Source organism: Eptatretus burgeri, chromosome 3 (assembly GCF_056783735.1).
Source record: "Eptatretus burgeri isolate ZD-2024b chromosome 3, Ebu_testis_v1, whole genome shotgun sequence".
In the NCBI taxonomy this organism is placed as follows: domain Eukaryota; kingdom Metazoa; phylum Chordata; class Myxini; order Myxiniformes; family Myxinidae; genus Eptatretus; species Eptatretus burgeri.
The window spans coordinates 101,073,347-101,091,749 of record NC_140963.1 but is presented as its reverse complement, the minus strand read 5'-3'; the positions used below and the strand labels follow the sequence as shown (position 1 = coordinate 101,091,749).

The window sequence follows — 18,403 nt, the reverse complement described above, 5'->3', positions numbered from 1 at the left end:
ACCACCCCTCTGGTAAAACTGGTAGGGGCCGAATAATGAAAAGCTGGAAACCAGTGATGCCTTCCGTATTGGCTTGAGGTCTATGCAGGTCTAATCAGTCTGTGTGTCAATCCTTGTGAGGCAGGGGGAAGGAACACGGACTTGGAGTTGGGAAGGAGGGAGAGATGAGGCCTTAAAGAACCAGAGAGTTGGTGTCAAAGCCACCCAATGCTCGCCTGTTTTTTTTTTGTTTTTTTTTGTATACCTTGGTCGAGGCTCGTATGAGAGCTAACACACAACTCACAGCAAGGAGGCATGAGACAAGAGGGACGGGAGTGGAAGGGACAAAACAGTGGGGAACAGACACATTAGGTGAACTGTGGAAGGGAGAGGGATGGGGATGGGACGGGGAACATGGCGAAGAGAAGATGGACGTTTCAGGGACTTTCAGGAAGGAAAGCAGGAGAAATGAAGGAAGTGGGCTTGGGTGGATTATCGGGGGTAGAAAAGATCGAGGATTTGGATGGGGGAAGAGAAGAGGTGGTGGTGAACAGCTGTTTTGAAAGCCTGTAGGGAAGAATGGGAAAGAATAGAGTGAGGAAGTTTATTCCAAAGGCGGGAAAAAAGAGGAATGAAAGAGTGAAGATGAGCAGTGATTCGTGATTTTGGTAGTTTTACCAGAAGGGGGTTGTTGGCGGACCTTGAGCGCCCTGTGGAAATGTGGTGGGGACAAATCGCAGAGAGAGCAGGGGGGGCAAGGCTGGAGAGGAGTCGGTAGAAGACAGAAAGACCACCGACCAACCTGCGGTGATCGAGTGAGAGGCCCAAAGACTCAGCTTCAATGCGGGAGATGCCGATGATCTTAAATGCCCTGGTTTCGACAGCGTGAAGCCGAGAAAGGTGGGAGGCAGGAGCACCAGCCCAGAGGGGAGAGCAGTACTCCATCAGGCTACGGACAAAGCTTTGTAAGTGGTCAGGAGCTCAAGAGGGCCGAGGAAGGACTTAGCACGACGGAGGATTCCCAGTCGGCGACTGGCTTTTGAGGCGAGGTTGGAAATGTGACTTTCCCAGGAAAGGTCATGGCAGATAGTGAGACCTAGAAGCTTGAAAGAAAAGACTTCTTCCAGAGGATTGTTGAGAAAGTGGATGGGGGGGTTTTGTAAACGGTCCTTTCGAAGAGACATAGTGAGAGTGTGAGATTTGTCTGGATTGAAAGACATGTTCCACGTGTTGGACCAGTTTGTGATTTTATCCAGATCTGCAGTGAGCGAAGAAGCTGCTGCTTGCCGGTCTGAGGGATGACAGATGGTACGGCAGAGGGTGGAGTCGTCGGCAAAGAGAAATAGAGGATTTTCCAGAGAGTCGGAGAGATCATTGATGAAAACCAGAAAAAGAACAGGGGCAAGAACGTTACCTTGAGGAACTCCAGCCTGCACAGGAAGAGGGGATGAAAACTCCATTTAGGGCCACACGTTGACTGCGACAGGAGAGGAAGTCTGCGAGCCATGAGTGGAGATGGCTTTGAATACCATGGGAAGAGAGTTTGGTGGGTAGGACAGGGTGCCAGACTGTCAAAAGCACGTGATATGTCCAGGGATACGGCTCGGATTTCCTGTCTGGCATTGAGGACCTCCATCCATTGATGGGAGAGCAGAAGCAGCATATCCAGGGTAGAGTGACCTAGTCTGAAACCAAATTGATGATTGGAAATCAAGCCATTGGAGAAGAGGAAGGATTTCATGTCTGAAGCGATGATGGATTCCATAACCTTGCTGATGATTGGGAGAAGGCTGATTGGTCTGGAGTTACAGGGATCTGTTTTTGCACCTTTTTTATGCAGGGCAGTGATGTTAGCAGATTTCCAAGCAGATGGCAGATGACCTTGAGCAAATGAGAGGGTGAATAGAACAGAGAGAGGGTGAGCAAGAGCAGAAGAGCAGGCTTTGAGGACACGTGGCTGATGCCGTCTGGACCGGTTGCAGAATCTGAGTCGAGGTTTGAAAGCAAGCTCTCCACCTTGTTAGAAGAAAAGGATACAGAGTCCAGGGACAGTTGGGTGCGACTGGGTAAAGTGGGTAGAGATAGTGATGGGTTTAGGACACAAGATTTAGCTGCAAACACCGAGTTTAGACATTCAGCTTTATCACGTGCGGTATCAGCAGTGCGGCCATTTGAGGTAAGTGAGGGGATGGAGGGGGAACATACACCAGAAACAGATTTGAATAAACGCCACCAGGATTTTGAGGAGGGAGAGGTTTGAGAGTTCAGACTTGAGATGAGAAAGATGTTGTTTTCTGGCTCTCCTGAGGGTAGATACACACTTGTTCCGAGCTTTGTGGAAAGAACTGAGATTGCCCTCAGTTGGGTTTGCTTTCCATGAGGCAAAGGCAAGTTGTTTCAGGACAACTGCCTCGCCACAAGGTTCAGTAAACCAAGGGCGGGAGGAAGGGTAAGACAACTGAACATGAGAGGGGATAAATCTGTGCATGAGGGAGAGCAAGTTTCTTTGAAAGAATTCCCAGGATGAGTTGATGTTTGAGAAAGTCGTGATAGGAGACCAGTCTGTAAGTTTGATGGCTGCTCGGAGACCCTGCCAGTCGGCTTGAGTGAAATGCCAGACTCGACGGCGGTGAGGTGGTTCTCTGATAACCAGAGAGATGTCCACTTTGACAAGGACGTGGTCAGAAGAACCAATTGGAGCGAAGGAAGAGCAGCAGATATTGTCAGGGAAATTTGTCAAAATCAGATCCAGAAGAGATGGAGTACCATTGGTTGAGATCCGGGTCGGGAAGTTGACCGATTGAGTCAGTCCCAATGAGTCGCAGAAAGCTTTTGCTGAGGTGCCATGGCAGGTGAGAGAGGTACCCACACCTAGCCAACTGGCGTGATGACAATTGAAGTCACCACATAAGAGGAAGAGAGAGTTTGGATGAGAAGATACAAGATGGTCCATGTTTTCGGATAGTGAGGTGTAGATGGAGTCATCACTGTTCGGTGGACGGTACAGTACACATATAAACATGAGGTGGGAGTGGAGGGGAAGCCGTAGCCAGAGGTATTCCTGGGGGTGTGGGGGAGTGAGAGCAGTGCATGGAGAGTGAGGAATAGAGTCTTTGATGAAGAGAGCAACACCTCCACCAGGACGAGGCTCAGGTCTGTCATACCATAAGAGGGAGTAACCGGGGAGAGATACTTGGGAGTCAGACACGTCTTGGGAGAGGAAAGTTTTTGTTAGGCAGATAATGTCTGGTTTGTCAGTGGCAACATGTATGGAAAGATCTGAAAGGTTTGAGCGAAGGCCTCAGATATTTGAGGTCCACACTTTTAATGAAGAGGAAGGGGAGGAGGCTTTGGGTGCAGGAGGTGGGGGGGGAGGGGAGGGGGAGGGTAGGACAAGGGATGAGGGGGGCAGCTAAGGCGGGTTGCTGAAGGAGTGTGGGGTATTGCAGAATAGCGAGGGGAGGGGGCTGAATGAGGAGAAAAGGTTCTGTGGTGGTGGGGGAGAGGGGGAAGAAGAGAGAAGGAAGAAGGCAGTTGAGGATTTGAGGAGGTGGAGTGAAGAGATGGAGGTGAGAGGGCAGTGGAGGGAGGCAGGTTGGTGGATGAGAGGGGGGGCAACTTTGAGAAGGAAGAGTGAGGGGGATGAAAGGTGGGAGAAAGGTGAGGGGGGAATTTTTGAGAGACACATTTAACACATTTATAGTTTTTAAAAGACTAGTCTAATAATATTTTTTATAAAGCATTGCAGTGAAGTCTGATCCAAATAATTTTAAAGTAATATATGTATTTGTATATTGTAATCAGTTAAAAAAAAAAAATAGTGTGGTAGATAAAAACATTAGAAAGGAAAAAACTTTTACGTTGATGTACTACAAAAAAGTTAAGTTCAAAACAGGTCAAAAATTTAAAATATTTGAAATTATTTTTTAATTTCAACTTCACTACTTCAATAATATACCCCAAAGGAACCTCCATGCCAAATATCAGCATCCTAGTACACATTAAATGAATGGCAAGCTTCTCTAACTTGCACGCCGACGCTCACGCCGGGGGTATCCCTGTAGCTCTCTGTTCTTCGAACAGGCGAGCTAAAAATAAGGGTTGAGGACTCGAAGTCACATTTTACATTATGCAGAATTTCCACGAGTCCTGGGTCCATGCCATTCTGCTGTTAAAATACATTCCTGTCAAACTCCTTAAATATTCCACACTCCATTTGAAAACCAATTTCTTACAACAGCCCATTGGAGCAGGGATATCTTCTCATAACTCGATAAAGGCAAGATGCGCGATTGTGTCTGAACGGGGTAAACGTCGTAACCGCAGCACATATAATGCTGAATGATTCCTCATTTCAGAGCTCTTCTTCCAAAGAGTGCATGTGGAGTTTTACAAATATAGATATTCAAGCAATTTCGAGTGATCTGCATTTTTGTTGTGCACACGAGTGGTTTATCAGCTCAGTCACTGGTTCGCACACCTTCCAGAAGTAAAAAAAAATAAAATAAAATATATATATGTATATATGTATATATGTATATATGTATATATGTATATATGTATATATGTATATATACACATATACATATATATAAATATAACCACAAAAGATAGTCAAATTTGGCCAACATATAATTACCTTGTCGTCCATTGACTTCACCGAAAAACCTTCGCAGTCTCAACAGTTAATGAGTACGATGCTGTCAAAGGACATTCCAAGCAAACTCCAGAAATATTCACCACTCTATTGGGAATGAATTATCTTACAACAGCTCAGTAGAACTGGGTTATCTGCTTGTATTTAATAATTAAAAAATTATTAACAAAAACTTAAATAAACTCGAATAAATGCTCAAAGTTTATTCACATGTATTAGTCTGACACATTGTTGTCGAACAATGCACGCAGACCAAGATGGAGGAAACCGTTGCAGACATCAACTTCACATATTTGAGCTGCAAGGCATGGAACACAATCAACTGCCTCTGGCTAATCAGCCAAACATGAACCTTGCATTGTTACTCCAGATGCCATTGACGGCATACCCAACAATGATAAGTACCTCAACCCAGGCAAAGTTTTCCATGCAAATCAACAATGAGGAGGCAAAGACAAGATGATCTCCACTGCCTGATCATGGTTAGATGAGCAAAAACAGCATCTGCGAACTACTCGCCACACTGAAGTGTCTCAAGACAAAAAGGTTCTGAACCCAAATAATATCCACCCAGAGTAGCTAATCAATGCCAGAAGTGAACTTCTACAATGACCAAAACGATTCATTTCACACTTTCACGACATGGAGTCTCCCATGCATGGAATAAAGCCAATGTGGTCCCATACTCAAGTCTGGCAAAGAAAACACAGACTGCAAAAGCTATCGGCAAATATCACGACTTCCCATTCAGTTGAAACTTCTGGAGCATTTCCTCCTCAGTAATTGAACAGGCACTAATACCACAATGTTGTCCTCTTCAACATCTGCATGGCAGACCTGCCAAATACCACGGGAACAAAGATGGTCTATGTCGATGTCCTGGCCATTCTCTCTGCCAACAAGCTTCGAGCAACTGTAAATTTGTGTTCGCATTTGCAGACAAGATACCCAGATTAAGGTCAACCTGAATGTTGGCAAACAAGGTAATGCAATGCCCTGCCTGTGAAGCACCAACCCAGGAGGTCAGTAAGGTCGGTAATCAAACCCAGACTAAACAGTGCAAATGCAAGTGCACAACGTCTGCAACATCCTATCAGAATCAAAGTGTGTGAAGGAGACTTTAAAAATTAAAAAAAAAGAAAAAGATGCAGATTGTCTAGATGGGGGATTGAAGGAGGGGGGAGGGGGTGAGATGGAGGATGTGATAAGAGTTGTTGTGGGATGAATTTTTTTTTTTTAAACTGTAATCAAGTGAAAAACCAAATACAGCATTGCAGCCATCAAGAGTAACCCAAATTGGCAAAGATCGAGTCATCAGGAGGAACCTGGATAGGCTGTTACTCGACCCTCAAACCCATCCAGAAGCAGCCAAATGAGCTTTTCAAAAATAATTTGCAAGAGTTCACCTCTCCATAAACACAGAAGAAGAAAGAGGAAATAAGAATTTTTTTTTTTTTTAACTTGGAAAACTTTTGAGGGCATGTGGTGGGGGTGTGAGGCAGCCACCCTCCTTTACACAAAAAAAAGGAAAAGACAATGATTAGATGAAGAGATTCACAAGTTTTTGCAAGATGATAAAGAAGAAATTTATCAAATGATACAGGAGACAGTTTCTTAAAAATTAAAATCTTTCCCATTACCTTTATGTTCAGGTTGGGTAGGGGATTGAGGGTGGGTTGGAACTACATAATTCATAACCAAGAACATCCTACCAACAAAGTGGATGATTTCACCAATTAAGGATCAATTACGTTTTTAAATGTTGCCTATTTACTGCCACAGATACAAAAAAACATCATCAGAAGATTTATGCAAAAAATAAAAATAAAAATCAGATCGTCATATCATAATATATTATGGATAAAAACTTATTTGCCAATCAACAAGTAATCTTAATTAAACCCTTTGTTCACCAAGAAGCAATTATACAAGTAAATAAAAAACCTGCATAATTTGCCACTTGGTGATAGAGGTGGCTGTGCAAACAGAGTTATTGGTAGGTATTGAATGAAATGTGAGAACTGTAAATAAGAGTGGAGGGAAAGCCCGCACCGGAGTGTGAGAAAAGCCACCATCAAGTGTGCGACCAGTATAGTAGGTCCGCTGGCATGGTTCGACGGTTGAGTGGCGACGTGGTCGACCCATCCGCTCCGGCTCCCGTACATAGCTCTCAAGAGGAAAAGTGGAGATGAGACCATGTGATTTGGGTGGTACAGTTGGTGGACCCGAGGCTGGTGGGGATGGTTTGAGGGATTGCAAGGAAAACAGGAGTCAAGGAAACAAAATAAACACAAATACTTATAAACCAACTTAAGGCAATAAACCTCACGGCATGGTATGATATTGTAAACAAGCTCGCCAAAGGTGAAAATTCTCAGCATTCCACCTCCCAACTGTATGGAATTAATAAGAAAATGCTCAAAATTGATCCAAACATCAACTACGAGATTAAATCGGTTACCATTAAAAAAAAAACACAAGAGCAAGTTGGCACAGCATCCTGAAAAGTTGGCATTAGCAACAATTGCAATGGTGCGATTCACATTCCAGAAAACACAAACCATCCCCCCCTCCCCCCAAGGGAGATGCACAAGCACCAAGTATGAGGACTGTGAAAAATCACACTTGAGATTGCATGTAAACTCGAGATCAGGTAAAATACCCGTGACAGCCATCTACCATCATATGTATTCCAGACATTTCCCACACAAGTAAAATTATTCCTCGAGCTGAGGCGAGAATGGGTAAAAGGTTAAACCTTCCCGTTACATGTTAAACCCCAAAACAGAGAACCTGCCTGCCGAGGCTCCCATAAGCATACAGACAATGGTAGGAGGAAATGGATGCCAAACATTCAGGACATTCAACAAAACACCTCTGGAGAAGCTTCTGCAACCGTGCTCCGACATGGAGCCCAAGTTAAAGCACAACCCAAATGGCGAATTCGACAAATGAAAACCATTTTATTTGCATTTCAATATGAGCATTAAAGCACGCACAGACACACACGCAATCTTCATCGGAGAACAATCCCACATTTAATATCAGGATGTTTTGCTTGTTAAATCGCAACTTGTGACCACAGAAAAGTTAACCCTTTCCATCGCCCACCCACATCCCCATGTCTTTTTCTATTCAAATCCATCCTCCTCCCTCCTCATTGAACTTGCCAAAAACTGCAGATGGAGCCCTTTAAAAGGCATAAATGCTTCGTAGATTACATCACAGAATTGTCAGCCAAAAAATTTGGACAAAGGTTTGCTGGTACCTCATCCCGAATACTCATCTGAAGTCTCAAACAAAAAAAAAAAAAAGTCCCTCCCTCCCCAAAAGAGAGCCTTCAACATTAAACAATGGAGAGCCTTGCAGGGGTCTATAGATTGTAGTTAATCCGAGAATGAACAACCTATATTAAAAGAAGATCTGTGTGCGTTCACACACTCACTGACAGACCAATGGAACTCCTTCATCCCTTCGAGGCCAACAATCCTGAAATTTCTTCAAACCAAACTCTGGATTTCCATGCTTACAAAACTCCCACTCTTGGAGAATGTTTGACATGTTACTTACTGTGAGAAAAGCAAACAAGAAGTTTCAATGAAAGAAAACAACAAAAAAAAACTCACGAGTCAGATATAATTTCATCGTGTTGAAAACAAACAAGATGTACGTGGTGGATTGCGGTGCAATCAGAAATTCCCACCAAACTCTTGTAAAGTTCCGCAGGAAACATGATGGATCAAATCGTCATTGGAACGGCTAGGTCTAAAGGAAGACAGGAAATAGTCTGTGCAGATGCATTTTCTTACGTTTGTTGAAAACAAAACTGTGGAAATTTGGACCTTGCCGATCTCAAATTTAAAAATAAACGAGGAATTTCTACTTCAGGGCTGAACGAGACCTTAAAATATCTTACTCAGCCCTGAAGTGGCCTTGCAAAAGCAAGACGCTAACAAAGGTGAGCCAGTGCAAATCCAAAAACAAAACTGGAAGAGCACTCGGTAGGGCGCGTACCTCCGCCACGTAATGCCTGATCCATGAGAACATATCTGGCCCAATACATTTTTGAAATGTCATGCGGCCCAATATATCATTTTTTGGCCCAATCTCTCAATGGTGAAGACTCACTTGAATAAATAATTCTCGTATTCTGATCCAGATTCAGATCTTCACCAAAACCGAATGAATTTGTCTTGGTCGCACACCCAACTGGTCCACCAAGTTTCATCCGAATCAGTCTACAACCTTTTGAGATATCATGCTATAAATTATAGTTTAGCCTCATCTCTTGATGGTGAAAAAAAAAATCATTTAAAAAAATTCTAGTAGTCGGATCCGGATCCGGATCTTCTCCAAAATCTAATCAGTTTGTCCTTGTCACACACTCAACCTGCACACCAAATTTCATCTGGATCCGTCAACTTTTTGAGATATCCTGCACACAAACAAACAAACGGACAGAGAGGTGAAAACATCACCTCCTTCACCTTCAGTGGTGGAGGTAAAAAAGGTTCACTTCAAACAATGGTTCAAATACGTAACTACACACCATTATTTGACTTACTTGGTCAATAATTACATAATCGTAATACTCATCGTACTGCTTCGGGTAAAGCGTGCAGTATGATCATTTTTAACAAAGCATCCTGCAGCGAAATGTGAACACTGGGTACATCACAATCATTGCTCTTTTCAACAGCTGTTATTCCAAGAAAGATCTTGTTTTTGGCTCGGAAAAAAAAAAAAAGCAAACAGATAAAATGATTATAATTGGTGAGAAAGCCTTCCAACATAAGAGGTAGTCATGTGCATACTTGCAACAAAACCCTCCTCCGCAGTCTTACCGGCTCAAGACCAATCTTGTGCAAATTGGAGACTCTTTGGGGAGGTGGAAATCCCAGCCAGATGCCCTTCCCCTTGCACGCCCTGCCACTGAGGGCAATTGTTTACATGTTTGACCTACATGGCGCAGAGACCAAACGGAAGGCTGCCCCCTTCATGTTCCAGAGTGCCAGGCCCATAAAGCACCGGGAGGGCCTACAGAGAACAATGAAAGGAAGGCCCAGTGAAAGGCAGTTTCTGCCAAACAAACTTGTTTTGACAAAAAAAAAAAAAAAAATTGTTTGTTTTTTAAAGATCTTTCAATGGTATGGATGTGCATGTGCATGTGCATGGCCAGGCCGTTCCTCAAATTGTCAGCGTTTAGAATAGTGGAGAACGGAGAGAGGGTGCCTTTCAATATTTGACTTAATCTCAAAAATATAGGGTCCACATCAGTAACCAATCAAACAAACATGAACACTACTCAATGTAAAACACCACCACCACCACCACTACCGATTATTATTTTCCACAAGACATCCTGTTCCTTAAATCTTTTCTTTTTAAACTTCCTTTCATTAATCATCCAGACAATGGCTCAGTATCAGTAAATAAAAAATAAATAAAAAAACCAACTCAACCACCGCAATTCTCAACAGATCCGACTCAAACAAGAAACTCAGCCACAAATATCCACGTTTATGGTGCAGTAATCATGGGAGTAGATCTAGTTATGGAATGGGGGTGAGGATGTCTCATCAGTTGTGCAAGCAGAAACTGTGTTGTCCAAAGCAGCATAATTTCCTCTTGGTCGATAAATTCAGGGAAAGACAGATGCAGACGCTCAAATAAAGTTTAATATAAATCAACCATGCAAGGCTCATGAGGTTATTGCCAGGAGAGACATTCTGACATGGATTCCTGATCAAAGGTTAGATGGTGGGATAGTCGGTTGGGGTTGGGGTGTGGGGGGGTGCTAGTCGGATAGCAATGAAACCTTTTTCAATGTGGAACCATCCACACGTTATAGTAAAATAATCATCCAACTCACCATGCTTATCATGGGAGCAATTCCCCCAAACAGCTTCAAAATGCATGGGTATATAATAATTTAATGATAAACTCCCATTCTTGCACGAGTCGAACATGAGATGTTTTTTTGGCACAAGGATCATTTCCTCAAAGAATTATAGACATTGCAAGGTACATTTTATGTAGGAGCCATCCATTTAGTAGATACGCAAATATCAACATTTTCTCCTGACCAACAGCTCCACATATGCCCTCTTCCCTCTCCTTACTCCAATCCTCCTCCAAGCTTCATCTGCGTTTTCATCCAACTATACTCAACACTTTTGTAACCTCCACCGTGCCTTCCTTATTTTTCTCAACTTATCTCCACAAAACATAATCAAGATGGTCCCAGAGGAAAGGTGCTGTAACAGCAGACATGAGGAAGCATTGTGAAGGTCCAGCAGATACATGTACCCAAGCACTGTAGAAAACTAAACAATATTCAAGCCGTCGATGCGTTAGCACCACAAAGCAAATCTTAAGGAAGGACGAACAAGTATGAAGGTTGCTTTAGAAAACAAAATCAAACCCATTCACAATGTGAACAAAACGAGCGCAAACAGCAACTTACCTCTACGGGAACGTGAGAAGAACCGGGTGGCCATGGGTGGGAGCTTATTCGGTGAGGTTACACCAGAGGGAGGTACGAAGATAGGACTTGAGCTGGAATCACGGGATGATGGTGCGGAGCGAAATATTCCCGGCAAGCTACGACGCCGCGAGGACTGCCGTTGATCGGCAGGCGGTACCGGGACAGGGCTCAGAGGAGACTTGAGCCCCCCCGTCATGATAGGCACAGGTGTTGAGGTGCGGCGGCGTGGCAGGCTTGCACGTCGCAGGTTGGGAAATGGAAGGCTGCCCCGTGACTCATCCCACTGTGAAAAATTACAAGATCTCAGTAAAATATTTGTAAATGTCCTTGAAGTAATCATCTCCAATGAAGGGTGAGTTTGGGGGGGGGACGTGGGATTAAATCTAAAATAAGGTAGCACACCATTTTTCAATAATTTTTTTTTCCCACTTCTGCAAGAGCAAAACTTATGGAAGAACCAGATTAAATTGACAGTGGGGTGTCATGAGGCAACAATTGGGTACAACCAGCAAGGGAATGAACAAACAGGAAAGGAAGAGATGAAGAGAGAAAGATGGGAAGAAGCATTGAAATCAGCAAGTAAAAGGGTTGGCCAAGTTAGGAAGGGTTGATGGGAGTAATAAAGATCATGGGGTATGATAGGAGTTGGCGGTGCACTGCCTGCCTGAAACGTGAGGGCAACAGACCTTGCGCTTTGGCCTCATCACAGGAGATTGCAATAATTCTGAGAGCTTTAGATCCCATATAATCCAGGAGAGACAGATGTGATGGTGGGGTGTCAGCCCATACGGAAGAGCAGTACTCCATTATAGACGAAGGCCTTGGAGACCGAATCGTTCTGATTTATCAAAGAAAGACTTGGATTCATGGAGGATGGTCCAGTCTGCGGCAGGCTTTGGAAGCCAGCTTTGCTCTGCGGTTGGCCCAGGAGAGTTTGGCTCATGAGGTTGAGAAGTTCAAGAGAACAAACTTCTTCCAGTGGATGACCATGGAAATAGAGAGGTAGGAATTAGTTTAATGACCCTTCGACAGGGTGAGACTGAGATTTTTCAGGATTGAAGGACATGTTCCATTTTTCAGACTCAGCATCAGCTCATTGAAAAATATCAATGGGTTCATCAGTCACTCATGAAACCCCCACCACCTCCTTCTTCCCACAAATAGAAAAGTTCATCTGGTGGTCTCATCTTTCAGCATTCGACTTGTGGATCATAAAAATCCAATGGCACTTTTGAAAAAAAAAAAAAAAAAAAAAAAAAAAAAAAAAAAGTCAGCCAGCTATTGTGTGCTGGTCAAGTCCTAAACTAGTGTACGAGTTGAAGGCTGCTTCGGCAGCATACCGAGCTGGATGGGTGTGGTCCATGGTAAATTATCAGGTTTGGGAACAATCAAACTGTTCATTGGCACTCTGCCCACCCCCATATCTGCCCTCCCCTTCCCCCCAACCAGGTTATGGGGATATCAACAATACTTCACAAAATGAACAAACTGATGTAATTAGCTTGTGAGCAACCCTTCAACTTTAAACATCAAATCACAAGCAATGCTCCAAAATAGCAGGGTATGGAGGCAGTAAAGAAGAATAATCCTCCTCAAGCCCCTCTCTTCCTCCTTCACTCAGAATAAAAACAGTCCTCCACAAAACCACTGGAAGGGATAATGATGGCCGAAAGCTTCCCACACTGCAATGAAAGTCTGCCTTATTCGATCCTCAACATTAATAATGCCGACAGACAAGGTTTCAACACAAACTGCATTAAAATAGATCGTAAAGTCAGGATTCATCGGAATGCTTCAAAGTCAAAGTTTCAAAAGTTGTAAAAGAGGTTGTCGTAACGAGCTTGGTTGTGATGAGGCATTTTCTTTTTCAACTTGCTTTATTTGTTTTTTTTTTCGTGATCAACGCTCAAGGAGGAGCCAATGGGAGTGGGTGGGATGATGATATTAGGATACCTCTGTATACATCTACCTTGCATCCTTACCACAATTCACGGACCGGTGTTTGTGTATTTGTTAGTGGGTGAAATTCTTTTTTTTTTACCAAGTATGTTGGTCTGCAGCATCTGTTTGTATGCGTGTCTGCGACAATTTTTGCCCACAATTTTCAAGTAATCGTTTTGAAATGTTTTTTGTGCGTAGGTGACCGGCCAAGGAGGGAAACACTAAATTTTGGTGAAGATCCGAATCCAGTTCCTGATCCGAGTTTATTTTTTTTTTAAGTGATTTTTCACCATTGAGAGATAGGGTCAAACATGATATACAACACAATATCACAAAAGGTTATGGATGGATTCACACAAAACTTGGACAGATTGAGAGTGGCACGAGGAAGAATAGATTCAATTTTGGTGAACATCCGAATCCACATCTGGATATGAGAATTATTTAATTTTTAACTGATACTTCACCATTGAGAGATGGGGATAAAAACGATATTGCATGATATCACAAAAAGTTGAGGATGGATTTGGATGAAACATGGTGGACAGAGTAGGAGTGTGACAGGGACTAATTGATTAGATTTTGGTGACGATCCGGATTCGAGAATTTTTTAGGTGATTCTTCACCTTTGAGAGATGGGGCCAAAAAATATGTATGTAGAAAAGTTTTGGATGATTTGTGACAAAATGAGGTGGAAGAGTTGGTTCGGTGACAAGAACAAGCCAATTCGATTTTGGTTAAGGTCCGGAATCAGATCCGATCTCACAGTGGCATACAAAACGTAAACGATTCAGCCTGGCAGAGGTATGTTCTCTACCGAGTGCCGTTCCGTTTCGCCAAGTTGTCACTGAGTGATTTTTCATTTGTTTGTCTGTCTGCTCATCTTCAACCCAAACCACTCAGCCGATTGTTCTGAAACTTTCGGAGATTGTAGGTATCGTCCCTGCAATGTCAATGTGAGGTCAACATAGGCCAAGTTTCCAAAAATTGCCAATTTTCATTCGATTGTCTTGAAATTCAAATAGGGTTTTCAAATAAGCTCAATGAATTCAACCATCAATTATTTTTGAGGTCAACATCGGCCAAAAGGTCAACAACTGAGGTAGTATTTCTACATTAGCCGAATTTCTAAAATTGTCAATTTTCATTTGATTGACTTGCAATTTCAACAGGATTTTCAGATCAGGTCACTGAAAATCCCGCCCCATGGCGCATCTGGTGCTCCCCCCCCCCCACTTGTACGCCACCCATTTATGACCTCTTGCACCCTGTGAACAACTTAGTGTTTAAGGACGAGCGCCCACTGTGAACTCCTTGCTGTTTACGAGTTCACCTGTGTGAACCAAAACCCTTATTCCAGATGTTCAACGTGGTGAATAATTAATTAGGCCTTCTTGGATAAACTGTTCTTTAATAATATCCTTCTATGAATAACAGTCAAGAGGTAAGTGTGCGCTTGCCAGCGCATCTCCAAAAGAAATTGGCAAGACAATACAGTCCAAGCCCACAAGATAAAAGATAATAACGCAAGCACCAACGCCAGCAGCCAAGTCGACAGACAGCCGCAAGGCCTCGTGTCGAATGTCGATGCTGTTGGTGGTTATATATATATATATATATATATATATATATATATATATATATATATATATATATATATATATATATATATATATATATATATATATATATATATATATATATATATATATATATATATATATATATATATATATATATATATATATATGTCGTGGATCATTTAGTTTTAAGGAATAACCAATCAGCGTCTTCGATATGGAGGCCCTATTAAGCAGGTTACCTGATTGGTTGTAAGTTAGGTATAAATGTAATAGTCATAATATGATAATATGAATTAGAAAAATACATAAATTTACATAATCAAAGATTAAGTGCACCACATGACCTTCACAACCCTCCTTCCATCTAACAAAAGTAATTTTCTAATAAAAATTAAAAATGTTTGCAATCGTCCTGACATTTGAAATTATGCAGAAAAAAAAAAAACTGTTTTTGGTGCATGGATCATTTAATAAATAAAACCGTCAAATGTCGCGAGTCGTGAGATTAGTGACACGAGTCACGAGGGACGAGTCACGGAGAGCGTGAGCTAGCAGCAGGAGAAAAAGACATGGATATACAAAAATGGCTAAGAAAAGAAAAAGGTTGCAGTTATGGTTGTGGTTGTGGTCAGCACCCGCCGTGGTCGGCTGCTTTGTACTTCTGATGTTTAAGTTAAATGTTGTGTTTGGTGCTTTGCATATCCCATATCTAGTGCTTTGTGGATAACCTTACCTCTGTGTAATTGACTGCTTTAAATGCGGACCTTGTGGTATCTTCAGTCTGGTCGTATTTGCTGTTGATAGTTTAACGTGATGATCGCAGGTCATAGCCGACTGTATCTTATTTCAAAGTGCACTGATTCCGGTGCCAACCTCCCCCGTTTAGTCATTGTATCTCTGGTATATTAATTTTCTCATGCCAATTCTTGACAACACCTTGTGTAAGTTCACCTGAATTGGTGCCAATTGTCTAATCATTGAATATCTGCATTGTGAATGTGCCAGTCTGTTGCGGCTCTCCTGCATTCGAATAATTTTAGGCCAAAAACATCGGAACATATTAAATCTAGCTGAGATCAATTTGGTGAGTATGCGACGGCAACCTCAGTATAGATGTGTCAATGCTGCATGAATACAATAGTATACCGGGTTATCAAAAATATTAAACATTATAATTGTGCCCCCCCATCCAGTTCATATGTCCCCCTTAATACTGAGCCCTGCCGACGAGCCTGAAGATCGCCCATTAGGCGGGTATTCTGCAAATAAATGTCATGTTAAGGACACAAGAAAATAAATGACAAAACCAACACATTATTCTGGGTTTGAACAAGGGATCCATGCATTATGAGACAAGTGCTCAGATGGGAATATCAGACATGTCCACCTGTTGGATGATACAACGTTCTGAACACACACACACACACACACACACACACACACACACACACACACACACACACACACACACACACACACACACACACACACACACACACACCCTATAGTTATCTTTAGTAGGCCTTTGCAGATCTATTTTGTTGAATAATTACATAAATAAATTGTGATGTGATAGACAAATTTGGGACTTTTTCATCAATTTCATGCTCATAGTGGATCTTGTGCATAAATCACTTGTACCAACTATAAAGGTGCGAGTAGACATTGGTGTACTTTTTACACGAATCATAAGGATGTTAGAAGACAATGGACAAGCAATGGTGGATGAGATTTGAACCCGAGTTCCCTGTACGGGAACAACAAACAGGCCAACGCTAATTGGATGTAAAACCAATATGACAATAGTAACCAATTTGGCATCAAGGTGAAGAAACCTGAACACAACAGCCACAATGTTCAAAGATGAATCCAACCTCATTCAGTTGGATTTACCGATAATTTCTCGACATCTAGAACATCGACAAAGCGATTCATAAACCTTCGCGACACACGTCCAACTGTGTTGATGGCTACAAGCTCACGCGATGACATTTAAATTTGAGTTGGAATATCAGAGACTTCCTTCTAAGAACTGTCGAGGTGTCAGAGGATCCGATGGGGTGCTCTCATCATTGGGATGGATTGCAATAATTCCTCCAAATTAAAAAACATCTATTCAGACACAAAGACACAAATCGAGACGTATTTCACAAATGCTCGCTTTTAATCTTTGTTAATTACCAATAACGCAGCCCCCCTTTGGTTTTGTCACCCCCAGGTTGATGCAGGGCGCACACGGTCCAGCATCAACCCCTTCTGGTGAAACTCCAAACATCCAAAATCGATCACTGCTCACCTCAACTCATTCATTCCTCATTCTAACTTCCACATTCTCTTCAATCTCATTCTTCCCTCCAGGTCGTCAAGACAGTTATTCACCACCATTTCAGTTAACTGCCCCCCCCATCCCCAAGCCAACATCCTTCCAAATTTCCAGTTTTTCCTTCCCGATGGTTTCCTTCTGTATTCATCTTGTCCACCCAATGCATCCTCCCCCACACCTCATTTGTCCAACTTCACCTCTATTTTGTCCCTCCACCCTGCTGCCGATGCCCCCCCCCCACCGCCACTCTTTCTACTGTTCCTTTTGTTTTGTTACACCCTGATCTGTTCAGTGTTCCAGCTCTTCCATAAGACCAGACTTTGTTTCCCAAAAATATAGCACGAATCAGGATCCATTGGAGAAGAGAAAACCTGGTGTCAAAAATAGCTTGTTTTAGCATTCTGCACTCCACCTTTCCCAAATGCTGTCAACTAAGGCACAGGAGTCAACTTTTGACAGAAAAAAAAAACAAGGGGCCAGACCAACAGCTTTCTCATTGTAAGCAGAGACGTTTTCATTGCTTTCTCCACCACATCAAACTCGATTACAATCGAATTGTTCCATCTGTGCTCGAGTTCAGCGCTTCTTCACATCCCCACTTATTTATACAGCTTTGGTACGAGTAACCGAACTCACCTTCAATCAGGCTTTCAAGGCCACCACCACCCATCACGTCGTTTCAAAAATCACATCCCATCCGATCCCAAAATCATTTAGTCTTGCTGACGAAGACTTTTCTCACCACTTACCAAACTGCAATCTGCTTAACCACACAATATTGCTCCATCAACAGCAACTTCCTTTTTCAAAACAATGTATAATACAGCTTCCCCTCATTCCTTTATACAAACAAGGAGAAAGGGACCACCAGGATGGAATAACACATGACAACAAAACAGCAGCAGAGGCTTTCATTGTCTCTTTTCAATTGCCAAGACAATGGACATGTTATTGTTCACAGGTTAGTGGTTTGAGCATGGAGATGGGAATATTGGTGTTGGTGGAAGCCAAAGGGTTTGTTTCATATTTCCCCACAAAAAAAAAAACAAAAAAAAGATGGCACCCCACCACCCTCGGCCACATTATTAACAAATGCCCTTCACTATGACCTGGAAGCCACAATGTGACAGTGCAGGTTTGACAAGGTGTGTGTTTGTATTCATTTTAATTAAAACCTGATTAGCATCTGCAATAGTTTGAGTCACCATGGGTTTAATTTTGTGTGTGGTATTTGGAGTAAACAAGTTGAATGTACTTAACTCTGGCTTAATGAGGTTTTTCTTCAATACAAATTGAAGCTCATGAAGTGACAGAGGATGTTATCTTTATTCTAATTTTGTATGCAGCCTGTGGCTACTGGTGGCATCATTGCTGGGAGCACAGCTGTACTGCTGATGCAGTGCCCCCCACCCCTCCACACCACCCCCATTTCT

At 42.5% G+C, this 18,403-nt stretch overlaps 1 protein-coding gene across 5 annotated transcripts in view; it reads right to left on the bottom strand.

The window, feature by feature from the left end:
- The window catches only part of LOC147030540 (5'-AMP-activated protein kinase subunit gamma-1-like), a 202,971-nt gene that overhangs the window by 159,151 nt on the left and 25,417 nt on the right, over positions 1–18,403 (bottom strand). For all 5 annotated transcript variants that reach the window (XM_085874693.1, XM_085874696.1, XM_085874695.1 and 2 more), the window contains 2 exons: positions 11,103–11,406; positions 6,689–6,867 (listed from right to left, as the gene is read on the bottom strand). In XM_085874693.1, the coding sequence (XP_085730819.1) occupies positions 6,689–6,867; positions 11,103–11,406 (483 nt within the window). The remainder of the gene's footprint in view (positions 1–6,688; positions 6,868–11,102; positions 11,407–18,403) is intronic.